The 26,832-nt window shown below is 52.0% G+C and overlaps 1 protein-coding gene and 1 long non-coding RNA gene across 2 annotated transcripts in view; both read left to right on the forward strand.

The window, feature by feature from the left end:
* Positions 1–357: 357 nt before the first annotated feature.
* Positions 358–26,832, forward strand: part of LOC141275930 (uncharacterized) — a 29,108-nt gene continuing 2,633 nt past the window's right edge. Inside the window, exons 1-2 of the long non-coding RNA XR_012324597.1 lie at positions 358–427; positions 596–868. This is a non-coding gene — a long non-coding RNA (uncharacterized lncRNA). The remainder of the gene's footprint in view (positions 428–595; positions 869–26,832) is intronic.
* Positions 3,782–24,927, forward strand: A4GALT (alpha 1,4-galactosyltransferase (P1PK blood group)). The gene is made up of 5 exons (XM_073789219.1): positions 3,782–8,263; positions 8,555–8,589; positions 12,833–13,468; positions 22,114–22,255; positions 23,673–24,927. The coding sequence occupies exon 5, from the start codon at positions 23,716–23,718 to the stop codon at positions 24,778–24,780; it is 1,065 nt and encodes a 354-aa protein (XP_073645320.1). The 5' UTR covers positions 3,782–8,263; positions 8,555–8,589; positions 12,833–13,468; positions 22,114–22,255; positions 23,673–23,715; the 3' UTR covers positions 24,781–24,927.

Consider the following 26,832-nt stretch of genomic DNA (forward strand, 5'->3'; position numbering starts at 1 on the left):
TAGTTTTAGGATAGGAGAAGTAACAGCGTGTGAACTGACAGGAATGATTGAGGAGAGGGGAGAGAGGACAGAGTCACTGGATCAGTGTTGGCTTGAAGGGTGGGATCTTGTGGACAAGTGGAGGGGGCTTCCGGGCCAGCTGGGCCAGTTCAGCCTGGTCCCCACAGGGAAGGGGAGGTTGGGCGCCATCTCAGGAGGTGGACGGATGGGTGGTGGAAGCTGGTGGGAATTTTCTTCTGAGTCGTTCATTCAACGGCACATACTGAGGCACAGTACTGTTCCCGGCGCTGGGATGCAGACTGTTCCCGTGGCCTGGGCGCTGGTCATCAGCGGAGTGAGAGGACGGGCGAGGAGGAAGTGAAGACAACACAGCAAGTGTGCAGTGGACCAGGAGGAGAGTGAGGGGCGAAAGGACAGAGCGGCGAAGGTAAAACACTGCGGGATGCAGGCAAAACGTTTAGCACGGGTCACGCTGTGAGGAGGTACAGTAGCGTCAGGCGGGCCCGAGTTCAAATACCGATACTGCCCCTTCTCAGCTGTTTGAAGTTGAGTTACTTAACCGCTCTGAGCCTTGTTTTTCTCACCTGTTAAATAGGGGAAATGGGATTATAAGCCCATAGAACAGGCAGCAGGGAGGCACGGCGAGCGCACCATACCTGCTGGCCCGCGGCTTGGTGATGGTGCAGCCCTGGGCGCCGGGAGCGGTGAAGATGCAAGGGACCCCCTCAGGGGCGGGGCGGGGCTGACCACGCCCCGGGCCTGAGGGGCGGTGCTCCCGCCCGCCGGGCTCTGGGCACTTCCCTCCCACCGCCTCGCCGACGGCCCGCTGGGACCAGTTGGCCGCCTCCCGGAGCCACGGGAGCCTGAGGTATGAGGGGCTCTGCGGAGGGTGCAGCTGGGCGGGCTCCGGGACACTGACCTGGGGGCTCCCCGGGCACAGGTGGGGAGGAGCGCTCCGAGAAGGAAGGGGAAGGGACAGGGGCTGCGGAGGGGTGGGGAGGGCTCGGCCGCCGCCCGCCCGGGCCACCTGTCCCGGAGGGACCCTTGTGTGCGCACCGACTGGGCGCCCTGGTCCCCCGGCCGCCGCCTCCATCCCAGCTGCGCCAGGAGCCCGGCCCGTGGAGGGAGGGCGCACCCCGCCCGGGAGCCCTCCGGGCAGCGCCGCCCGGCCCGGGGTCCCTCGGCGGGAGAGAGGGCCCGCGGGGGCGAGAAGCCCGGGTCCGAGTGCGGGCTCCGCCGGCCCGCGCTGCATCCTTGGTCGAGTCACGCCGCTCTGTCTGGGGGCACGGAATCGCCCCGGGAGGCCTCACCGCCCGCTGCGCTCGCCCCTGGCCCGGCAGGAGGCGCCGCTGGGGAGAGGGGTGGGGAGGGGCCGTCTGAAGGGAGACTGCGGGGGATGCGAGGCGTCCCCCCGGGCCTTTAGGGATGTTGAGGCTTTGGACCGCCGACAAGGGGGAAGGGCTCTCCAGATGGAGGGACGGCCTGGGTAGGATCCGGGAAGCGGGGAAAGTCGGGCGTAAGCGCTCGCTCTCAGGGATCCGGAACCTCAGACCACTCCCTCTTTCGGGCATGCTTTTCTCCCTCCCTCTCCTCCAGATGGGAAACACTGAGTCCCAGTGGGAGCAGTGGTGTGCTTGGGCGAGGCTCTGGCTCGGAGGTCCAGTCGCAGAGTCCACTCCCCTTCGTGCTAGGGGAGTCCCCTGGCCTCAGTTTCCGTATCTGACACCTGCGGGTAGAAGTTCCCACCTCCTCGTCAGACTCAGCTAAGCCTCTAGCTCTGAGAGGGTTAAAAGCCACCCTTCTCTCAGAAGGACACCCTTTCGGTCTCCCCCAAATGCTGAGTGATTGACCGCTCTGTGGAGGCCCCTTGGGGTCTCTGAAATCGATCTGTGCCCTCCTTCAACAAACACCCGGGAACACCTGGTATGCTCCGGCTCTGGCGCTCCCCCCGCCCCTGCCTCCACTCCAGCTGTCCAAGGACTTCCCCTTTGTTACCTGCTCCCAATGAAGGAGTCGTCGTCCTGCTCAGGGTGACAAAGCAAGGCCCAGGCTAGCGGGGACTACCCCCTCAGTGCCCACAGCCAGATCCCCTAGGGGAGTCCCCAGATCAGGCCCAAATAAAAACAGGAAAAAAAGAAAAGGAGGGTCGAGATGGAACCCTCTCAGTTGTTCATTTTCCTCCCACACATGTTTCTAGTGCCTCTGGTGCCTGTCCCTCCTTGTCTGCTAGGGTCACGCGATAGATACCAGAGGACAAACACTGAAGTGGAAATTCTGTAAAATGTGTTTTGCTTCCCTGTACCCATCGAAGCCCTATAGCTGCCTAGGCTAGTGGACTTGCTCCTGCTGTGTGCAAGGGTCCCAGGTCCCCAGTGTGTGCAGGGTTGGCAGAATCTTTCAAGGTGACTTACTTGGAACATCAGAAAGTTGTGACTCACCACATTACCTAATCAGCCCCAGCCAGCAGCTCCCAAACCCACGCGGTCATGGCGGTCCAGATCTTCAAGGACCCGGGGCAGCAGGGGATGCAGGTCCCCTCGGGTCTGAGTTGGTACCAGGGCAGAGCGAGACAAGGTGGCTGCCAGGGACATTCTTAACAAGAAGGGGTGGATGAGAAAAGGGAAGCTTGACGTGTGAAAACGGCTCTTCCCCACCACAGCTCGCCCACCCCGCAGCTGCTGCACCTCCAGGTGGGTAGAGGGGATGGTTCCACCTTTGACCTGGCTACCCAGGCTGTGCTCAGGCAGTGCTCTCTGGAATGCACTTCCTTCCAGCCAGGCGCCTCTTAGGTGTGCCCTCACCTCCCGTTGAGCCTTACCCCTTCTCTCCAGATTGGAAGCTCCTGGAGGGAGGAAGCTTGCCTGAAGCCCGGTGCCCGGCCTGACACACAGTAGGCATTCACTACACTTTCCTTGAATGAATTAACTGAAAGAAGTAGGGAAAAAATTCCGCATTCACATCACTTGGATATAACTATTGTTAAAAGTTGCCCTTTTTGCCAGACTTCTTAAAAAACACATTGGTACATATTTGAGTGTCTTGTTTATACAAACATCTCAAATGCCTCACCTTTCTCAAATTATTTTTTTATATTTTTCAGTGCTTAGATATTGTTACATCTTATTTAGTTAATGGACCTCATTTGACATTTAGGTTTTGTTGGTTTTTTAAAAATATTTGGCTCTTTTAGATGTTACATTGAGTTCATACATAAATTTATACATTGCCAGATTTTTTTCTGGAAAGGGAATTACTTGGTAGTCACTGGATATGAACCTCTAGGATGGTTATACCTAGAACCAGCAGGCTCTCCAAAGGGACTGTACCATTGCCCACTTCCTTAGGCTATGAGTGTGCGTTTCTTGTTATTTCCTGGAAATGAAATTACTGGGTGAAAGAGTATGAACATCTAGGATCTTTGTGTGTTTCTTACTCATTTGTTTGAGTTCATCAATGAGATGTTTACCCCTTGTCTGGTCTCTTTGCAGCAAAGATCTTCTCCCAGGTTGTCATTCGGCTTCTGTTTTTGCTGCTGATGGCGTGTGTATTTGAGCAGCACTTTTTATTTTACTTTATCTGTGTGTGTGCTTTTCAATAAGGTAGACTTGACTGCACTTATAAGCTGATGGGAAAGAGCCAGAAGAAGGAGTGGCTGCAGCCCCTGGAGAAGGAGGGGCAGGTCGGTAGAATGAGGTCCCAGAGGACGCAGGAGGTGGGAGGGGTCTGGTCCAGAGGGATCTTCTGAGCTGATGAGGACAGGAGGTGGGAGGGAGGGGGCTGGGAGGACATCTTATGAGTCGGCTCAGATCTTCCTAGAGAAGGAGGTAGAAAAAGCATCAGTGGAGAGAGGGTTCTGCACCCGAGGTCCCCAGCTCCCTGTTGCTGTTTGCCCCCCCCCCCATTCCCTTGAGTCCTCCCTGCTTCCCTGGGAGGTAGCAGGTGTTATCACCCCCACTGACAAACTCCAGAGGGAGGGGAAGTGCCTTGCTTAGGGTCAGTCAGCTGATGAATGGCAGGGCTGGATTCAAAGAAGGCTCTGCCTGCACTAACCACATGCCCTTGAGAATCGCTTTCCTCTCCGAGCCTCCATCTCTAGTAGATATCGGGAAGCGGTACCCATCTTACTCTGTCTGGTGCTTGGTGAGTGAGCGTCCCTTCCTCCCCTGTCTACCTCTGTTTGTCTTCTCTCTGGAAAGACCCCAGTGAGTCCAGGGGCTTCCAGCTCCACAGGGCTGGCCACAGGGCTAGGAGGGCCCCTTCCCCTTCCCTTCCTTGTGGGTGCCTGCACAGTCACCCCTGCGCCCACACTCTCACCCAGCAGGAGCACACAGCCTTCTGGATGTCACACCTGTGCAAAGTCTGAGTTGCTGGGTGAACGTGAGAAAATGGGAAAAGAGATCTTTACGTTCTGTGAGCAGGCTCGATTTGAAAGCACAGAAGCCATTGTCCCAGATACTGATACGGAGCCCAGAGAGGCACCCCTCCCCTCCCAGTTGTCTGAAGTCTTCAATTGCTTCTTCCCACAGGCCTCCAAGGCAATCGCCTGAGTTGAGGGCAGGCTTCCATGAACTGAGCCCCCCTCTAGGTGCCAGACGCTTTGTTACCTGGTCTTTTTAAACCCTCTCAGCCATCCTGTGCTGTCAGCCCCATTTTACAGATGAGGGAACTGAGACTCAGACTCAAGCGCCTCTTCTTTACCACAGTGAGATCTGAGCCCCTGGCCGTGGTGCAGCCCCAGGTGAACTGGGCTCCTTTCACCTGGCAGAGGGTGTTTGAATCCCAGCTGTGCTTTGTTTCCAACTCAAGCTGTAATTGATTATAAGAGGACCTGCCTGGCAGCTAATTGGGAGGATTAAACGAGTTACTGAAGGAAAACTGCTTTGACCTTTGGCTGTGCATGGTAAGCCCTCAGGAAATATACACTCTTGTTATTATTAAACCACATAGCTCCATGCCTGACCGGGAGCTTTTAAAAAATGTTAACTCAGCCACGCCCATCCCTTCCTGCAGTGAGAGGATAGGAAGGTGGGCACGCCCTGACACCGGACAGAACTTGGACATTTTAAAACCCTTCCGGAGACAAGTGAATGATCTGTATCTAAAACATTAAATTACATTTCCTTTGACCCAAGCAGCTCATTTCTAGGAGCCAGTCCTATAGAGGTAATTAAGGATGTGTTCAAATATGTAAGTGCTAAGAAACTCACCACAGAGTTGTCTATAAAAGCAAAAGGAAAGAAGCCACATTTCCAGTAGTCAAAGTAGTCAAGATGGGATACAGATGATGAGGTACAACGTAGCCCTGGAAAGTTAGGGCATGGAGCTGTGTTTACTGACATAATGGGAAGGCATAGATATATTTCCAAACAGTTGGTTCGTGCCCCGGTCCGGGAGGGTCCCGCTTGCCGCAGGGCAGCTGGGCCCGGGAGCCATGGCCGCTGGGCCTGTGCGTCCAGAGCCTGAGCTTCACGGCGGGAGAGGCCGCAGCGGTGAGAGGCCTGCGTACCGCAAAAAAAAAAAAAGAAAGAAAAAAAAGAAGTGGGTCTGGTTATGTAACTACTTCCACCACCACCTAGTTTTAGAAGACAGGGGCCCCACATATTTTTAAGTGAAAAATAAAACCAGGTGTAAAACAGTGGGTGTAATAGGATCACTTTTTGTGCGTCTCCTGTCCACAGCTCTGTGTAAACATTGCTCCGTGTGAGTGGAGGCGTCAGAAAAGGACTAGAAAGGGTATAACCAAAATGCTGACATGTCATGTGCCCACACCTCAAGTCTTCAAGATAAAGAGCAAAGCAGGAGGTGTCACTGCAGGCTGGTGACTGGACATCCGCTGCACCTCCACCATGTGCACGCGCGCGCGCGCACACACACACACACACACACACACACACACACACACACACTCACACTCTAGAAAGACTGGAAGCCCCACCCCCTGTGATCCCACCGTTGGCGAAGTGTCTGTGCATGCGTGCTGTGGAAATACAGAGGCAGTACCCAAAGGTATGAAGAGAACCGGGACGGCAATTGTGGCGGATTCTTGGCAAATGGCTCTCATCTTACCTATGATGGTTAGGAGGTTGCCGGGCAGGGGAAGGTGGAGGGACATTTTGGGAAGAGGGAGGAGCATGTTTCAGAAACTTGGAATTCCCAGTTTGAGCAATAGAGAGGAGTTGGTTTTCCTTCCAAGGTTTTGCCATCGTTTTCAAAGGCATTAAGGGTATCAGATGGCTCTCCTGTATCCCTCACCACTCAACCAGTCATCACGCATTTATGGTGCGTCTGCTATGTGCCAGGCCCTCCCTAATTTAATGTCATTTACAGTCTCCGGCAGGGTGAGCCACATCTGGCTCATTGCCCACTTTCCTCTGATCCCAGTTCACTCCAAGGCCAAATTCACCCTGGCCCCTCCCCAGAGGACTTACCCACCCGCGGGCTCTGAAGGTCTGCCGCTGGTCTAGGCTGTGGGCGAAGCACAGGGTTTGGAGTGAGGGCTGCTTACACACATGCTCCTTTGGAAGGTAGCCACGAGCTCCTACTGTGTGCTGGTGTGTGCAGCACCGGGGACCTAGCCCACAGGCCCCAGTGAGAGCTGTGCCAAAATCCAGGTAGCTTCCTGGAGGTGGTGGCTCTACTCAACCTAGGTCAGGAGAGACCGAGGAAGGAAGGCCTGAGACTGGGGAGCAGACACTCCTGGGTGGGTGCAAATCCTGCCTCCCACCTTTACTAGCCGGGTAGCCCCTTTCCTCTGTACCTTAGTTTTGTCGTTTGTAAAAGGGGCCACTGTGGTGGACATGAAGACACAGGACGAGCGGTGCTTGGTAGGGTGCCTGACAAGCGGCGTGTTCTTGGCAAGTGGCAAACTTCCTACCTCTTCTGCTCCGGAAGTTCCTGGGCAGGGGAGTGGGGAGGGACATTTTGGGAAGAGGGAAGAGCACGTTGCAGAAGCCTGGAATTCCCAGAGCCTGATGGTTTGAGCAAAATGGCAGATGCCAGCTTGGCTGGTCTGGAGGTCGTGGGCCTGGAGAGGGGCAGCGCTGAGGGGAAGTGCCTGCAAGGTCTCGGTATTGTGGGGTCTGTAGACCTTCTTGGGGCTGAGACAGGAAGCCAGGGAGGAGGCTGGGGTAGTGGGTCCCCCGACAGAGACAGAGAGACGACGGGGAGAGCTGAGCTGGGCTGTGGCCACGGCACTGACGGGGCAGGGAGAGGCCTGGGGGAATCTGTTCAGAGAAGCTCTCCCCCTCCTTTCCTGTCTACGCTCCCTCTCCCCTGGATTATCACAAGAGTCCCATAACTGCTTTCTTGTTGCCGCACGTCCCCTGGGCTTTAGTCTTAAAAAGCACCCAGATCGTAAAGATTTCTTTAATACATGAGTCACACTAGGGAATTCCCTGGCAGTCCAGTGGTTAGGACTCCGCGCTCTCACTGCCAAGGGCCTGGGTTCAATCCCTGGTCAGGGAACTAGGAGCCCACAAGCCGCAGGGTGCCGCAAAAAAAAAAAAAAAAAAAAAGGCATGAGTCACTATAACCCTTTCCTCCTCAAAATCTCCCAACGGCAGCCCCTCCCTCAAGGGCCCCCCCCCATGGCCCAGTGTCCCCTTGTCCTTCTGGCCTCCTCTCCTGGTGCCCTCATCCTCCCACCTTGCTACTCTGGCAGCACCTCAGGCGCACATGCCTCGGGGCCTTTGCACTCACTGATTTTCCTCCCTGGACACGCTTTCCCCAGACATCCATACAGCGTGTGCCTCGCCTCCTCTGGTCTCTGCACAAATGTCAGCTTTTCAGAGAGGTCATCCCTAACCATTCTGCAGAAAGTGGCACCCCAGCCCCCAGTCTTCCCAGTCCAGTTTCCCTGAGAGCAAATGTGTGGGTGTCCAGATTCATGGTGTCTTATACCTCCCTGAACTGCGCAGAAAGTGACTCCATCCTGCTCGTGAGAAGCTGGCCCCAGGCGGCCTGACCTTCAGCCCAGGGAGGGAGGGATGGCCGCGGGGAAGAGAGGAGGTCAGAGACTTGGAGGCAGCCATACCCGAAGCAAACCCTACTCCCCCTCCCCCATTTACTAGCCTTGCTGAGCTGGGAAGGTCACCTTTTCTCTCCTGGGACAGGTGAGTACTCAGGTACTTCAATATTAAGGGACACAGCCTCTGACCTTATTTTGTACCCTCAGATGGAGAGGCAGAACGTACCAATTACACTTTCCAGCAGTTGTAATCTGCACCTGCTCATGGTTTCCAGTTTGCAGATGCCACTCCCCTAGGTTGGTTACCTCATTCGATCCTGGCTTTCTGGGCAGTTTAGGGATCATTTACTCATTCTTTCAAAAAATATGTATTAAGCACCTATTACGTGCTAGGGTCTGTGCTGGCCATGTGGGACCAGACTAATGAGTAGAAGTGGCCTTGGTCCCTGCCCGCTGGGAGCAGACATTGTTTTTCATGGTGTCAGTGTCACTGAGTAATCAGTCCCTTCAAGAAAGACCTTGGGTGGTTTCTAAGCGTTTGCAGTTGCAAACAAACCTGTGACCAACACAAATATCACTTATCCGTAGGATAAATTCACAGACTGGGATGGCGTGGTGAAAGGGTACGTGTATGTTTAACTTTGTTTTTTTAATTTTATTTATTTTTCTATGTGTTGGGTCTTTGTTGCTGCACGCGGGCTTTCTCTCGTTATGGCGAGTGGGGGCTACTCTTCGTTGCGGTGCGCAGGCTTCTCGTTGCGGTGGCTTCTCTTGTCGTGGAGCACGGGCTCTAGGCGCGTGGGCTTCAGTAGTTGCAGCATGTGGGCTCTAGAGCGCAGGCTCAGTAGTTGTGGCGCACGGGCTTAGTTGCTCCGAGGCATGTGGGATCTTCCTGGACCAGGGATTGAGCCTGTGTCCCTTGCATTGGCAGGCGGATTCTTAACCACTGCGCCACCAGGGAAGTCCCACATGTATGTGTAATTTTGATAGGTGTTGTTCACTTGCCCTCCGCCCCTGAAACAGGACCATTTGGCTTGCCTGCCAGCACTGTGCAGGGGATGGGGGGCGGCCTGTTTCCTCACAGCCTTGCCAGAAAAATGTGTTGTCAAAGGTTTGGATTCATTCACATCTTATTTGCTGAGTGTTCTGACTTGCATTTCTCTTACTTACAAAAAGCTCCCCTGTCTTGCTTACCTGTTTAAGCATCATTGTGTGTGTGTGTGTGTGTGTGTGTGTGTGTGTGTGTGTGTGTGAACTGTCCTTGGCCCATTTTCTTTTGAATTGTTGGGTTTTTTTCTCCTTGATTTGTGGGATCTCTTTATAACAGAAAAATTAGACTTCTGGGATCTGAGGGACACAAAAGTCATTCCCAAGTTGTCACTTGTATTTTTGACTTTCTTGGTATTTGGCGAAAGGTTTGGGGAAGTTTTTTTTTTTTTTTTCCCCCAAGGAGTCAAGTTTATCCTTTTTTTTTTTTTTATGGCTTTTGAATTTCGCACATAATTAAGAAAACCTTTCCAACTCTAAGGTTATAAAGGAATTCACCCATGTTTTGTTCGAAACATTTATTATTTTATATTTGGGGTTTATCCTAGGGCACATTCTGAGGTATGAATTCATCTGGTTCTTTTTCCCCAGTGGCTTCTCTGCTTGCCCAACACCTGTATTAAAAGATCCATTTTTGCTTTACTGATTGGAAACACTGCCTTTACTGGATATGCAAGTGCCATATTATTGGGATGGCCAAAATTTCATTCGGGGTTTTCTGTAACATCTTATGGAAAACCTGAACGAACTTTTTGGCCAATCCAGTATTTCTGTGATTTCTTTTGTTTCATTTGCCCTGTCTGTTCATATGCTGAGACTAGGTTGTTTTAATTATTGGTACTTTGTGTTTTAATGTCTCTCATAAAAGGCCAGTCCTTCCTCATGTGTCCCTCCTCAGAGTTTTCCTGTAGGTTCTTGCTTGTTTGTTTTTCTAGATGAATTTTAGAGTCAACTTGTTGAATTCCAGAATCGCATGCAATTTATAAATTGGCTTAGAGAAAATCGACATTTTTATGAAGCTGAATCTTCTATCCAAACACATAGTGCAACTTTCCACTTGTTCAACTCTATTTTGTGTTGTCAGCGGCTTTAAAATTTTGCTCACGTAAATTTTGAACATCTTTTGTTAAGTTTAACCCTGAGTATTGTGGTGGCTGTAGGTGGGAGTCATTTCTTTCATTATATCTTCTGCTTCTGTGTGCTTGTGTGTGTGTGTGTGTGTGTGTCTCCTACCACCTTACAGTATTCTTTTGTTAGTAGTAGTTTTTCAATAGTTTCTCTTGATTTTTCCAGGTATACAGCAGTATCATATGAAAATAATAATTGTTTCAACTTTTTCTTTTCAGGTTTGCTTTTTGTTTTTTTTCCTATTCAGTTTTTATAGCTCTAATTTCTTTCTCTTGTCAAATTGCTTTGATGAAAACCTCCAGTGCCCGTGATGGTGCTGGGCACCTTTGTTTTTCTCCTGTCTTCAACAGGAGTTCCCTCATGTGTGAAGCTGGGTACTCATACCCCCCTATGAAGCTGGCTCTTGGCTTTGATGGTGATATATATACTTTTGTTAAGGAAGTATCCATTGATTCCTAATTTATCCAGAAAGAGTGTTGGAAATTTTATCAAATTTTTTTAGCATTTCTGGGGATGACAGTATGATTTTTCTCCTTAGATCTATGGAATAGGATGAATTATATTAATGATATCCTAATATGGAACCACCCTTGCATTCCAAGAATAAACCCCACTTGGTTTTGTTTTGTTTTTATAAATTTATTTATTGTATTTATTTTTGGCTGTGTTGGGTCTTTGTTGCTTGCGCTGGCTTTCTCTAGTTGCGGAGAGCAGGGGCTACTCTTCGTTGTGGTGTGTGGGCTTCTCATTGTGGTGGCTTCTCTTGTTTCAGAGCACGGGCTCTAGGTACATGGGCTTTGGTAGTTGCAGCACGCGGGCTCAGTAGCAGTGGCTCGCGGGGCTCTAGAGCGCAGACTCAGTAATTGTGGCGCACGGGCTTAGTTGCTCCGCGGAATGTGGGATCTTCCCAGACCAGGGCTCGAACCCATGTGCCCTGCACTGGCAGGCAGATTCTTAACCACCGCACCACCAGGGAAGACCCCGCACTTGGTTTTGATGTTTCATTCTTTTGATGTGCTGCTGAATTCTATTTGCTTGTCTTAGGATTTTTACAATAATATTCATAAGCAATATCGGTCAGTAGGGTATCTTGTGCAATCTTTGTGAGGTTTTGGTGTCTATGTTATGCTTCAAAATTTTTTTTAAGTGTTCCTTCATATATTTTGCTATTTAACACTTTTGAAAGCATTGGAATTTTCTGTTATTTAAGTTTGTAAAATTCCTCTCTAAAAATGTCCTGCCCGGTTGCTTTTGTTTCTTAATGATCTTGTGTAATTCTATTTCTTATGTGAAAGTTGGCCTGTCTAGACGATCTGTTCCAGGCACAGGCTTGACTTATTACATTTGTCTAAAAATTATTTTTTTCTGGTTTTAAATTTTATTTGCAAAGTACTATCTTATGATTTAAAAAAAAGTTTTCCTCTGCTTCTTTGGTTACTCTCCCATTTGGCATGTCTCAGTTTGCATTGGGTGCTCTCTCATCCCTTTCACTTTCTGTTTTCCTTAATTCGGTTAATGGTGATTTATATATTTTATTGAATTTTTTCCAAAGAGCCAGTTTTGGGCCCTATTTCTTAGTTCTACTGCTTATCTGCTTCCTAACTTTTTCTACTGTAATCTTTCTTTCCTTATTCTTTCTGTTTATTTTGTGGTTCTTTTTCTAACATTTTTAGCCTGGTGCTTTCTTTCTTTCTTTTAAACTGTCCTGTTTTACTTGTCACATGTATTGGAGGCTGTAAATATTCTTTTGAGTATTTCTGCAGCTGTATCGTATAGATTCAGATTCATGATATTTTGATTATGGTTGTTTTCTAGAAAGCCTATAAATTCAGTTTGTATTTTCCCTTTTGACTGAAGAATTGTCCAAGAGAGGTTTTTTTTTTAAATTTCCTGACTTTTAAATTAATTTCTAGTCATTCTGCCTTGTGATGATAAAATGTCTGCATTTTTTATGTTTAGGGGTGTTGCTAAGGTTTTCAATTTTCATAAATATTCCATCAGCTCTTGAAAAGAAAGTGAATCGAGAGTTTGATACAGAGTAGTACCTTCTGATTATTTTGTAGGTCTTCTGAATTCTTATTTGTGTTTCTTGGGCTGAGAGAGGTGAATTAAAGTCTGTTATTAGTGTGTTTCAATCTAGTTCTTCTGATATCCCTGTAGTTTCTTCTTCCTGAAAATTGCTGCAGTGTTTTTGGTGCATATTGTAAATGATACCACTTAGCATTATAAATGGCCCTTCTTTGTCCCATTCAGTGATGTGTGGCTTTAGCTCCCATTGTCAGATACTAAGATTATGGCCCCAGCTTTGTTTTTGTTTCTATGTGTCTTTAAACCTTTGCTCATTCTTTTACTTGTAACCTTCTAAATCACGTTTTTTGATGTTTGTCTCTCAAGTACAGGATAGAGTTTGGTTTTGCTTGAGATCTAAACTAAAAATCTTTTTCTGTGTAAAGATAAGTGAGTTAAATCTATTTATATTTATTGATATGACTGATGTCTGTTATCTTTTTCCCGTGCTGTGAGCAGTATGTGTGTATGTGTCTTTGTGCATGTGGGAGGGCTATATTCTTTATTCTTTGACTGTGTGGTCTGTTTTCTTTGATTTAAAAATAAATAGTCTGATATTTAGGAAAGCTTGTATTTTTGTTCTAGTGGCTGCATTTATATTTATCCTTTATATAATACTCTTAGGGACTTCCCTGGTGGTCCAGTGGTTGAGAATCCGCCTTCCAATGCAGGGGACGTGGGTTCAATCCATGGTCAGGGATCCCACATGCCGCGGGGCAACTAAGCCCATGCACCGCAACTACGGAGCCTGCACACCACAACTAGAGAGCCCACGTGCCGCAACTACGGAGCTCATATGCTCTGGAGCCCATGTGCCACAGCTAGAGAGAAGACTGCGCGTTGCAAAGAGCCTGCCTGCCGGAACAAAAGATCCCACATGCTGCAACTAAGACCCAATGCAGCCAAAAGATTAAAAAAAAAAAAAAAAAAAAAAAAAAAAAACCTCTTGTTCCTTCTTTCTTTAGATAGTATCTATTATTTGTTTTCTATGAACAACATTAAATTTAACTTGTTTCTTCATCCTCTCCTTTCTCTTGTCACTCCCGTGTTTCAGTTGATACTGTATTGAGTGAGTAAGGCATATATTGTTTCCATCCAGTGCCTCTGGAAGCTCTCAGTCAGGTGGTGTTCATGACAGTTACCACTTCCTGCACATGCAGTGACATGACAACCTGAAGAGGTGTCCACAGCTCAGAAGAAAATTCTGGAGACAAGAGTGAAGCACTCTTTTAAGAGGTGTTGTATCACCCACACTTGATGGTAAGTGTGGCCAGAAATTAATACATGGTTGTCCCTTGGTATCCACGCAGGGAATTGGTTCTAGGACCCTCACAGCTACCCAAATCCTCAGATGCTCAAGTCCATTGTGTAAACTGGACTTGATGGTACCATGTGGGAAAACACAGACATCAGTGACACCGAGTTGAAGTCATTCAGAAGATTCAGGTCTTACGTGTGGTGAAGTTTCAGGAACACCCTACTAAATTTATTTCACTTATTTTCCTTCTTATGTGTGCACAGGTGTGATAGGTGATTTAAAAATATGACTAAGAGACTTCCCTGGCGGTCCAGTGGTTAAGACTCTGCCCTTCCAATGCAAGGATGCAGGGAGTGAGGGTTTGATCCCTGGCCAGGGAACTAGGATCCCACGTGCTGTGCGGTGCAGCCAAAAATGAAAAAAACAAACGCTAAAAAATCTGACTAAAACGTTCTTGCAAAAGAAAAATTCTACATAATAAGAAAGCAAAGTAACATTGCTTAATTGGCAGCATTTTAATTTCTTAGTGTTATGTGACATAATGATGTATCTTATTGGATGCAATATAATTGGGTAGTGTTATCCTTCTCACTGTCACCTTTGTACTTTAAATATGCTTAAACTTTCACTAGTTTAGCTCTTACACCTGGCAGTTAAAGATAAGGCAACCACTGAGCTTGTTCTACTCTCTACCTTCTTTCTGCCTGCCCTACCAACTTTTTTAGTTGTATCATTTTTACATTGCCTGACTAGATAACATTGTCATTCCATTATGTCATCCTTATTCCTACCATCTCTTTTTTGGAGGGGTTGCTAAAGTTATTCCAATCACCATTTGGTTGGCTGTGCTTATTCCTCAGTTTTCCTCATAATACATTATTGCCTAAGTCCTTATATTTTGAAACTATTGGTGTGTAACCTTTATTTTATTTTACTATTTGTTTAACATCTTTATTGGAGTATAATTGCTTTACAATGTTCTGTTAGTTTCTGCAGTATAACAAAGTGAATCAGCTATACGTACACATATATCCCCATATTCCCTCCCTCTTGCGTCTCCCTTCCGCCCTTTTTATCCCACCCCTCTAGGTGGTCACAAAGTACGGAGCTGATCTCCCTGTGCTATGCGGCTGCTTCTCACTAGCTATTTTTTTTACCTTTGGTAGTGCATATATTTCACTGTTACTCTCTTACTTCGTCCCAGCTTACCCTTCTCCCTCCCCGTGTCCTCAAGTCCATTCTCTATGTCTGCGTCTTTATTCCTGTCCTGCCCCTAGGTTCATCAGTACCATTTTTTTTTTTAGATTCCATATATATATATGTTAGCATACGGTATTTGTTTTTCTCTTTCTGACTGACTTCACTCTGTATGACAGACTCTAGGTCCATCCACCTCACTACAAATAACTCAATTTTGTTTCTTTTTATGGCTGAGTAATATGCCATTGTATATATGTGCCACATCTTCTTCATCCATTCATCTGTCAGTGGACACTTAGGTTGCTTCCATGTCCTGGCTATTGCAAATAGTGCTGCAGTGAACATTGTGGTACATGACTCTTTTTGAATTATGGTTTTCTCAGGGTATATACCCAGTAGTGGGATTGCTGAGTCATATGGTAGTTCTATTTTTAGTTTTTTAAGGAACGTCCATACTGTTCTCCATAGTGGCTGTTGGTTGCGCCAGGTCTTAGTTGCAGCAGGTGGGTTCCTTAGTTGCGGCTCGCTGGCTCCTTAGTTGTGGCATGCGAACTCTTAGTTGAGGCATGCATGTGGGATCTAGTTCCCTGACCAGGGATGGAACCCGGACGCCCTGCACTGGGAGCGTGGAGTCTTAACCACTGCGCCACCAGGGAAGTCCCTCTAACCTTTGTATTAAAGAACAGCTTGGCTGTACACTCAGCCCTCCATATCTGTGGATTCCACATTCACAGATTCAACCAACTGTGGGTAGAAAATATTAAAAGGAAAAGAAATTCTAGGACATTCCAAAAAGCAAAACTTGAATTTGCTGCACACATGCAACTATTTATGTAGCATGTCTATCAGTTCTCACCTATCATCCTCATATCTCTTTTTTAAATTTTTATTTGCTTATTTATTTATTTTTGGCTGCGTTGGGTCTTCGTTGCTGTGCACAGGCTTTCTCTAGCTGCGGCAAGCGGGGGCTACTCTTCGTTGCGGTGCGTGGGCTTCTCGTTGTGGTGGCTTCTCATTGTGGAGCGCGGGCTCTAGGTGCTTGGGCTTCAGTAGTTGGGGCACGAGGACTCAGTAATTGTGGTGCATGGGCTTAGTTGCTCCGTGGCATGTGGGATCTTCCAGGACCAGGGCTTGAACCCGTGTCCCCTGCATTGGCAGGCGGATTCTCAACCACTGCGCCACCAGGGAAGTCCCCATCCTCATATCTTGCCATCTCTCTTTCTGTCCATTTCTTCTCCAGTTCTTGTATTTCTGCTTTCTGGTCTTTCTTCAAGCCGGAATTACTCTTCTCAAGGTTTTTATTTTGACTGTTTTAAATCCTGCTGCAATTTTCAATTAGAATTTTTATTTGTTTTGTGGCAATATTTGTATAGTGAATCTTCTTTATACATGAGGGAACATCAGTGTTCCTTTCCCTCTTCACTCACGTAGCTTATTTGTATGGATGTTGTGTTTATGCCTTTAACAATTTTTTTTCTCTCTATTTGAATGAGTTGAATTTTCCTGGACTAGCAACTGACAGGAGGTTTTGGTGGAAATTGGGAGAGAGGCCAGGATTGTTTTCTAGATTTCTCTGCTGAAAGGCTCCCTCCTCTGTTTTTACATGAATGGATTATTCCTTTAAAATATGGCCTTTGTCTGCATCCACTCTTCTGTTGCCTCTCAGAACCCAACCTGATTCAAGAGGCTACTGCCGGGGACTTCCCTGGAGGTCCAGTGGTTAAGACTCTGTACTTACACTGCAGGGGGCATGGGTTCGATCCCTGGTCTGGGAACTAAGATGCCACATGCAGCATGGCATGGCCAAAAAAAATAATAAAAAAATAAAATAAAACTGCCATTATTTAAAGAAAAGAGGCCACTGCCTCCAACCTTGAACCCCCCTGGTTCATTAAGCCCCCAGCTCCTGTCTTATTCATCTTCCTTTTGTTTATTTATCTACCTTTTTGGCTGAGCCGGGTCTTAGTTGCAGCACACGGGATCCATAGCTGCGGCATGTGGGATCTAGTTCCCTGACCAGGGATCGAACCTGGGCCCCCTGCATTGGGAGCTCGGATTCTTAGCCACTGGACCACCAGGGAAGTCTCCCTCTTCCTTTATTTCTGCAATCTTCCGCTACTGGGCGCCCCCTGCACCCCGTTCTTCCCCCCCCCCCCCCCCCCCGCTCACTGCTGTATCTGCTGGCCTCACGTGCTTTGTGCCACACTTACATGTAACTTGGAGTTGAGGGGTTTTTCCTGCTCCTGATTTCCCTAATGTTGTAGCTTGTGTTTTATTTTTTCTTTGCCCTGTCGCTCTGTCTGACATCAGTAGAAGAGGGAAGATTCAGAACTAAGAATCTGCCTTATTCCTATTGGAAAAAGAGGTCTCCGCCTCTCTAATTTTTCTGTTTGTATATCCCCCAAAGAGCAAGCCATTGTCTGCTTGATTTCTGACTTTGGAATACCTTACAGGCTTTGGAGGGGGAACATTTTATAACCTCTGCTCTGAAAACAGCCACTTTTTTTTTTTTAATAAGTTTATTTATTTTATTTTATTTTTATTTTTGGCTGCGTTGGGTCCTCGTTGCTGCACACGGGCCCTCTCTAGCTGCCACGAGCAGGGCCTACTCTTCGCTGCAGTGCGTGGACTTCCCATTGCAGTGGCTTCTCTCGTTGCGGAGCACAGGCTCTAGTTATACAGGCTTCAGTAGTTGCGGCACGCAGGCTCAGTAGTTGTGGCTCGCAGGCTCTAGAGCACAGGCTCAGTAGTTGTGGCACACGGGCTTAGCTGCTCTGCAGCATGTGGGATCTTCCCGGACCAGGGCTCGAACCCGTATCCCCTGCATTGGCAGGTGGATTCCCAACCACTGCGCCACCAGGGAAGCCCCAAAACAGCCACTTTTACAAGGATCACTGACGTCTAGTAACTGTCACTCTTAATTCTTGAGCAGAAATCATTTATTTATGCCCTGAAAGAGCGGGGGTAGACAGGACAGCAGACCCTTCAAGTAGGGTTTGGAAGCTCTAAGTATTGATTTTTCACACCCAGGAGGGCCTGAGTTCTAAGACCAAAGAGCCCACCCCCCTCAGCTTCGTGGATGAAGAGGATATGGGGCAGGCACAGGCCCAAGGCCACAGAGCCAATTAGTGGCAGAACAGAAGCTGTCAGGAGGGACCTGGGTTTGAATTCTATGCTCCATTTCCTGGCCCGGTGACCTTCCCCTGGATACCTCAATGTATAGCCTCGGGTATCTTATCAAAATGTTAACTTATCAAGGAAGTTGATCAGCACATGCCCTGTGTCCCCACCATTAGAACGTTTGGTTAGCTTTGTTCTCCCCTCCTCATTGTGCAGAAGGAATCTGAGGCCCAGAAAGGGAAAGTAATTTGCCTAAGGTCACACAGCAAATTCAGCAGGGTTGGGTAGACCTGGAAGCAGACTCCAGCCCCAGTGCCACTAGCCATGGTCCCTTGGACAAGTCACCTAAATTTTCTGAAAGTTAAACAGGGGAGCGGGGGCTGTGATTAGCTGGAATAATAGCTGCACCCCTCACTGGTGGTCAGGCTGAACTGAGAAACACACTGACCCCAGCTAAAGCCGGGCCAGGGCCTCCTGACCCCGTGAGATGCTTCCTCATCGAGCAGAAGGATGCAGCAGGCTCCCTGTCTCCTCTGTCACCCACTGCATCCCCCCTGGGTCCCCAGCCCCAAACCTCCCAGTACATAATTAATCCTGGTTTCTTCTGCTTGGCATGGGGCGCAGGTACCAGCTGGGGCCGTCGTGTCCCTCGCTCGGGGAGCAGCTTATTTGGGGCGAGGGGAGAGGCAGCTGTCCCTCCAGGTCCTTTCCGTCCTGTCAACCTGGTCTCTGGCCCCTGTCTCTCTCTGTGTCTTTCCATTGCAACTCTGCCCCCGATGTGGTGTCGTGGGATCAGGGACCAAACAAAGGCATCCCAGGGTTGGCTGAGAGGGAGAGAGATGGAGGGAGAGACAGACAGACAGACCTGGAGGGGCAGCAGGGAGAGGAAGAGGTGGGAGGGACCGAGAGAGAGACCAGGGACAGAAAGCAGGAAGAGAGGTCGAGACGGGGTGGGGTTAGGGCACTGATTAATTGCTGATTGATTGACTGATTGGAGAAATCTTCAGAAGGTGTGATCATTTGCTTTGAGGCTCTCCTTTCCTCTCAGGTTGGGGTCCGCCCTCCATTTCAGAGGACAGGGTCCCATCAGCTGCTATCTCCTCAGTCCTGTGGGCCTCCAGGAAGAGAAGGACCCTCTGGCAGTGCCTCCTCTGCCCTTCCTATGCATATCTGCCCACAGGCTTTGGTTTCCAAACCGCCCCCCGCCCCCCAACCAACAGCAGAACCAGCAAGGTCCAAGTGCAGGTAGAAGTGCACGCAGTACCTAGGGCAGACACTGCGCGCCCCTTCCACCGATGAGGAAACTGAGGCCCCTGGCATTACGTGACCTGTCCCAGAAGTAGAGGACAGGCAGTTGCCTGCATCCCCTGAGGCCACATCCAGAGCTGGTTCCCGGCCTCTAGGGCCCGTGGGAGGGAAACACTGGAGAATTCACAACCCCGATATCCAGTCGCACGTGTGCTGGTGTGAGAGCTGAGTTCTAGTCCCGCCTCGGCTGTGATTCTGTGTGGGTTTGAGCATATCTGAGCCTCAATTTCACCCCCTCTCGCATGAGAGGTTGGGCAGGTTGTCTCTAGTTTGGGATAGCTCGTGGCTCCTAAACCCAGTTACTGCCAGAGGGCTTCTGTCTTGTGTTCACTTGGTCCTGTGCACGTGCTCTCCCGGTGAGCAGGTCACCAGCATCCATGGCACCTTCTAATCTCCGAAGGTAGAGGGTGGGGCCGGGCACTGTGGCTGGTGGAACACGACACAGGCAGTAGCCAGACCTGAATCACGGGGCCACCCCAGAGTTGGGAGTGGACTCTGTGGGGCAGGGGTGGTTCCCCAAAGGAAATTGGGGTGCTGTTATCAGAAGTGGGAATGAGGACTTCCCTGGCGGTCCAGTGGTTAAGACTTTGCCTTCCAAGGCAGGGGGTGCGGGTTCGATCCCTGGTCGGGGAGCTAAGATCCCACATGCCTCCCGGCCAAAAAACCGGAACATAAAACAGAAGCAATATTGTAACAAATTCAGTGAAGACTTTAAAAATGGTCCACATCAAAAAAAAAAAAAAAAAAGAAAAAGAAAAACTTAAAAAAAAAAAAGAAGTGGGACTGGATGGTGGGCAAGCAAAACCAGCAGACCGCCTCCCCGTCTCCCCTGGGAACCCCAGTTACACGTGACTTACAGCCCTTTTCTCCTGCCCTGGGCGGGACACAGGAGCCCACCTAGGGTCAGGGGTGGAGCGCCCCTGCTGTGGGGCAGAGGTGGGTGCAGGCCATGAAGGGGTGATGAGCGCCCAGTACGGGAGCCTTTTCTAGGCGCCTGAGCCTGGCCCCTGTGCTCCCAAAGTGGGGTCCACAGAGCTGGTGCCAAGGGCCAGGTCAACAGGGCTCTGGCCAGACCTTTAGCCCTCTGTCTCCACCAGCCATGCCCTTACTTCCAGCCTGAGATGGATCACAGGGGATCTTGATGACAGGGAGTCACAGAAGGAGTTAGAGCAGAGATGTGACCACAGTTCTGTGCTAACTGGGAATGCCTCCCCAGTGCAGGGCTAGAAGTGGTAAGCAGGGAGACAGGACGTGGCAGGAACATGCCAGGCTCAACTGACAAAGGCCAGGACTTGGGCTGCAGCTGGGAGGCCCATTTAGGGGACCAGGAGAATGCTTTGGGCCTGAGGTCACACGGGTATTGGGCTGCGGCCAACTTAGCCCCATACACAGTTTCTATTCCCGGGTCTTGGGCTCCAGCACCAAATACGGTGCTGCTGGCGTCTGTCCCCCTCAACCACGGTCGGCCAGGGCTCCCGCCTCCCTGACAGCCTGCTACTGCCCACACACTGGCAGAGCCAGGTCACTCCTGTGCTGTGCACTCATCGGTGTGGTTCATAGTGGATTAAAAATACTCAGGACCGAAATAGCCTCTCTCCCTGCAGGGGAAAACCAGGGCCAGGGGAACACAAGGTTCTTGGTTTACATCATGGCTCTGCCACTCACGACCCTGGCTGCGGGATCCCAGGCAGCTCACCCTCCCTGTGACCCGCAGTTTCCTCACTCACATGCTTACTGGCTCATTTCATGACTCGCTGATTCGCTAACTCATGCATTTTTTCATTCATTAATTCTCTGATCACTCGTAGATCTGCTCACTCCTTCGTTCACTCACTTGGTCCACACGCTGAGACACTCACTCAATATTTATTTACTACATACCAAGACCCAGGCACTATTCTGGAGGCTAAACAAAACACACCAAACACAAAAAACTACCTGTCCTCATAAGGTTATGTTCCAAATAAATAACCCAAACAAACAAGTACAAAAACGTACAGTATGTTAGTATAAGTACTAGGGAGAATAAACTAAAGGGAGAGGCTATGAAGTGGTGGGGGAGCTGGAGTCTTGGAGGGGCTGGGGAGGGCCCGTGGGAAGATGATTCTTGAGTGAAGACCAAAGGGAGGTGAAGGAATGAGCCGTGTGAACACCTGCAGGAAGAGCGTTCCAAGCAGAGGGAACGGCAGGTGCGGAGGCCCTGGGACAGCAGCGTGGGGGGATGGGTTTGAAAGAGCAAGGAGGCCAGGCGGTGATGGGGAGAGAAGTGGGTGTGAGGTCAGGGTATGGGGACACGCAGCACCTCGTGGCCTGGGCCTCCCACGTCACTCAGGGTCTGAGCAGAGGAGCTACCTGGCCGGACTTGTGGGTTTTTTTATTTTTTTTGTTTTTTGTTTTCTTTTTGTGGTATGCGGGCCTCTCGCTGCTGTGGCCTCTCCCGTTGCGGAGCACAGGCTCCGGACGCGCAGGCTCAGCGGCCATGGCTCACGGGCACAGCTGCTCCGCCGCATGTGGGGTCTTCCCGGACCGGGGCACGAACCCATGTCCCCTGTGCTGGCAGGCGGACTCTCAACCACTGCGCCACCAGGGAAGCCCCGGACTCGTGTTTTTAAAGCGGCCCTCTGGCTGCTGAGTGAGTGAATCAGACAGCGAGTCCGTTTCCTGTGTGGCTGCTGTGTCCCAGGCACTGAGCCGGGTCCTGGGGAGAGAGGTGTGCAGGCCCCCACGGCACTCATGGAGGCCCATCTGGCTAATTCCCTTCTCGTCCAGCCACCTTCTCCCGCTCTGCTGGTCCCTGTGCTCCATTCAGCCATCATCTAGTTTATTGTCCTTGTCTCTCTCCAAATGGTCTCCCCTTAGGCTGAGCGCTCCTCCAGGGCAGGGCTGCACCTGACTCTTCTCTTCTCACAAGCATGTTCCCTAAGGGGCCGAGGGGCCCAGAGAGTGGAGGAATCAATGAACAGCGGAGCCGCAGGCCCAGCCTGCCCGGCCTCACTCTGTCTCTCGCCATCTTTTGCAGATGGATTTGCGGGCATGGAGAGCGTGTGGAAGGACCGAGTCCTTGTTGGCAGAGGAGGTTGGCTGCTGAGCCAGGGCGTGTCTCCAGGAGGCCTTCCAGGCTGCCTGGATCCCCACCTCGCCACCATGGGCCGGCCAGGCTGGTCAGTTTCCAGCCCATGACGTGGTCACGGTTCCCTGCCACAGCCATGGGGAGCAAGTCGCGGGCTCCCGGCACCACCCTCGGGCTGCAAGACGCCTCTGTCCTGGGAGGGGTTGACTCCAGCCCCCCTGGGCCCCCAGGCTGCACCCAGTCCCCCACCGCTTTGCACCCAAGCTTTCTGGCCTCTGAAGGGGAAACTGTGCAGCTGTCCCCTGGGGTGACAGTAAATGGCGGCCAGGACTCTCTTAATAGCGAGCACTGTCCAGGTCAGTGTGTACTGAGTCCCCAGGTGCCAGGAGCATTCACACGGTGGCAAGCCCTGTCTGCCGGGCAGGATGGCGTAGTGGAGAGAACACAGACTTTGGAGCCAGGCAGCCTGGGTTCAAACCCCGCCCTGCCACTTGCTGGCCAGAGGAGTCTGCATGAGTTACCAGACTTCCGTGCCTCAGTTTCCTCACCACAGGGTGGCTGCGAGTGTCTAATGAGTTAATATGTGTGAAATGCTGAGAAGGTTGCCTGACACGTGCATGGTGGGTAGTCAGTATTCACTGAATGAATGAATATAACCCTCGCTCCAGTATTACCGTCTTGCTGCTGGTTCAGGCAGACCTGGGGCCCCTCATGTCCCAGGCATTCACACAGTCCCACCGCAAGCTTCTCTTGTTCCTCCCAGCCTCTTGCAAGGCGCCCAAGAATGTTCCTGCTCCTGGCCAGCAGCAGCCTGGGCATCACGAGAGAATGAGAGTCCAAGGGCAGTGGCACTAGTCAAGTCACAGACTATATATAGCACAACCTCCCTGTCCCTTTCCCTCTAGGCAGGGGCTGGGGAAGCCAGGGGCCCAGGACACCCCGTCTTGTCTTGCCCAAGGGCTTCGGGACCCGGCCAGCATGCCCACGTGCCTAGGGTCCACCCGGCCTGCGCCTGAGCGAGCTTGGCTGCCAGCACCCAGGCCCCCCAGAGCCCCAGGCCTCCTGCTAAAAGTCCCTGTGGCTGCTGGCATTTCTTCCTCTTGGACCAGCTCTAGGCCCGGCTGGTGGAACTGAATGGGACCGAGAGGTGCATGCACTGGGCCTCAGATCATAGGCTACCAGCCTGGTAGTTCAAAGGGGACAGGCCTTGCCAGGCCGAGAGGCCAGACCCTGCCCTGGGCCCACGTTGGCCGCACGTCGTAGGTGGTGCTGGCCCAGCCCTTGGGGAGCTCACAGGTATGTCACAGAGTGAAAGGGACCCTGCTCAGACCTCAGTCCGTGGCCCGCTGCCCCCATTTTACAGATGAGGACGGAGGTGGGGCTCTGACCACCTGGCAGGCCCGTGGGCTCTGGAAGCCGGCGTCGGCTGTGGCTGGGTTTGTAGGAAGTGTCTTTCTTGGGTCAGGGGTGCCAGTGGCCTGCCCGAATGCGGTGCTCGTCTCTTACAGACCAGCCGGTTCCTGCTGGAGTCTCCTGATATCATCTGGGGAGATGACGTCCAGGCCCCCCGACTGCCTGCTGCAGCTGCTCCGGGGTGCCCAGAGGCAGTGGGTCTGCACCCTGTTCATCATCGGCTTCAAGTGCATGTTTTTGGTCTCCGTCATGGTCTACTGGCACATTGTGGGAGAGCCCGGGGACCAAGGACAGTTCTCTAACCTGCCTGCTGACATACCCTGCCCGCGCTTGGTCCCGCACACACCGCCCTCCGGCACCCCACCTCCCGGCAACATCTTCTTCCTGGAGACTTCTGACCGGACGGACCCCAGCTTCCTGTTCATGTGCTCCGTGGAGTCAGCAGCCAGGGCCCAGCCTGAGTCCCGGGTGGCGGTCCTGATGAAGGGGCTGCCCGGCAGGAACGCCTCCCTGCCCCGGCACCTGGGCCTCTCGCTTCTGGGCTGCTTCCCCAACGTCCAGATGCTCCCGCTGGACCTGGAGGAGCTGTTTCGGGACACGCCCCTGGCAGCCTGGTACACGGCCCTGCAGCAGCGGTGGGAGCCCTACGTGCTGCCTGTGCTCTCCGATGCCTCCAGGATTGCGCTCATGTGGAAGTTTGGAGGCATCTACCTGGACACGGACTTCATCGTCCTCAAGAACCTGGGGAACCTGACCAACGCGCTGGGCACCCAGTCCCGCTATGTCCTCAACGGCGCCTTCCTGGCCTTCGAGCGCCACCACGAGTTCATGGCGCTGTGCATGCGTGACTTCGTGGCCCACTACAACGGCTGGATCTGGGGCCACCAGGGCCCGCAGCTGCTCACGCGGGTCTTCAAGAAGTGGTGCTCCATCCGCAGCCTGGGCGAGAGCCACACCTGCCGCGGCGTCACCACCCTGCCCTACGAGGCGTTCTACCCCATCCCCTGGCAGAACTGGAAGAAGTACTTCGAAGACGTCAGCCCCGAGGAGCTGTCCCGGCTGCTCAATGCCACCTACGCTGTCCACGTGTGGAACAAGAAGAGCCAGGGCACGCGCTTCAAGGCCACGTCCAGGGCACTGCTGGCCCAGCTCCACGCCCGCTACTGCCCCACGACGCACAAGGTCATGAAGCTTTACTTGTGAGGGGCCTGCCTGCCTGGCTCCCTCTCTGCGCCCGGCGTTCTGAAGGAAAGGGCTCGGCCCCCCTTCCTGGGGAGACCGGAGCTGCTGCAGCGCGGGATCTGGGGCAGGCAGCAGGGAGGGCGGGGAACTGTCGGCCCAAGAGCTGTTACTGGAAGGCGTGCTGCTCCCTTCAAGCTAGCGGGAGGCTGGTGGGGTCTTGCAGACAGCGGGCAAGCCTGGCAAGTGTGAAAGCATCTTCCAGGGCAGCGCGGGAAGCAGGCAGGCTGGGGCTGAAGTGCCCACGAGGGGAGCACAGAGAAGCCCAAGGAAAGGGGCTGGGAAGGACGGAGAGGAGGCCGCTTGTGGGGTAGCCGGGATGCACACCCAGCTTCGTGAGCCCAAGTGGGGGCTGCTTCTGGGGTTTGGGTTTCTTTTCCAGGGGGGCCGAGGCCGGCAGAGCCGGCCTGGGGAGCTCTTTGGGGGAGGGCCTGCCTGCCCACCTCATCCTTCTTTCCAGAAATGTTGCAGGAGTGACATGTGCCAGCTGCCCACTCACAGGCAGGGGCCCTGGAGTTCTTGTGGCTCAGGAAAAGCATTTTAAAGGAAACACCCCCTACCCGGCCCGCGATAAACACAATAAAAGTGAGAATAATAAATACAGTAAAGGTGACTCACCCTGCGGCTGAGGAGGCAGCTGGGGCTGCGGCGGTGCGGGGGGGGGGGGGGGGGGGGGGGGGGGGGGGGGGGGGGGTACGTGCGTGAGGTCACGCAGCCTGCCTAGGTCGGGGGGCCCGGGGACCTGGCCACTGGGCAGGCTCACAGCCGCGGTGCGGGAGAGCGACTGCGGTAGGGAATGGGAGAAGCCTGCTTCCCGCCTCACTTTTCAGGGCTCACAGACAGCCTCAGTCAGGCCTCATGCCCACCCCCACCCCATCATGAGCCTGAACCTGTTCTAAACTGAGCCAAATAAGGAGCCCACCACCAGCCTGGGGGCACGAACCTCCCAGCTTAGAGGAGGCCCAGGCAGGGCCCCACGACGCACAAGGCCCTGAAGCTTTGCCGGGAGCTGCTGCTGGCGGAATCCAGAGGCCTCTAACCACCTCCCCGGGGGCGGGGAGTGGGGGATGGGGGGTGTGAGGCCTCTGGGATCTCTCCTGCCTCACCCTGGCTGTCTGGCTGAGAACCTAGGAGAGACAGAAGTACCATGCTGGCAGCCCCAGGGATGGGCAGAGGAAAATCTGCTCCTTGCAGGGTGAGGCCCCAGCTGGTCTGTGTTGAGGACGGAAGCTGCCTGTAAGAGCTGGATATTCCGCCGGGCTGGAGAGACCCTCCCTGTAGGAAGCTAGGATGGGGGATGCTGTCAGGAACTCTGGGGCTCAGCGGGCTGCTCTGTGGCAGCCGAGCGGGAGGTGTTCAGAGGCCTCTGGATTCTGCCAGCAGAAGGTCTCGGGCAGGACTGCCCTGGTGGCGCAGTGGTTAAGAATCCGCTTGCCGGGCTTCCCTGGTGGCGCGGTGGTTGAGAGTCCGCCTGCCGATGCAGGGGACACGGGTTCGTGCCCCGGTCCGGGAGGATCCCACATGCCGCGGAGCGGCTGGGCCCCTGAGCCATGGCCGCTGAGCCTGCGCGTCCGGAGCCTGTGCTCCGCAACGGGAGAGGCCACAGCAGTGAGAGGCCCGCGTACCGCAAAAAAAAAAAAAAAAAAAAATATGCTTGCCAACCCAGGGGACACGGGTTTGAGCCCTGGCTCGGGAAGATCACACATGCCACAGAGCAACTAAGCCTATGCGCCACAACTACTGAGCCCTGCGCTCTAGAGACCGCGAGACACAACTACTGAGCCCGCGCGCCACGACTACTGAAGCTTGCGCGCCTATAGCCTATGCTCCGCAACAAGAGAAGCCACGACAATGAGAAGCCCGCGCACCACAACAAAGACCCAGCACAGCCAAAAAAATAATAAAATTAATTAATTAATTATTTTAAAAAGGTCTTGGGCAGCCTGGTAGGGAGGTGAGATCCATGGCTTTAGGGGTATTCAAGAGCAGGTAATGTTTTTGATGAAAACCATGAAT

This window comes from Tursiops truncatus, chromosome 11 (assembly GCF_011762595.2).
Source record: "Tursiops truncatus isolate mTurTru1 chromosome 11, mTurTru1.mat.Y, whole genome shotgun sequence".
Lineage (NCBI taxonomy): Eukaryota > Metazoa > Chordata > Mammalia > Artiodactyla > Delphinidae > Tursiops > Tursiops truncatus.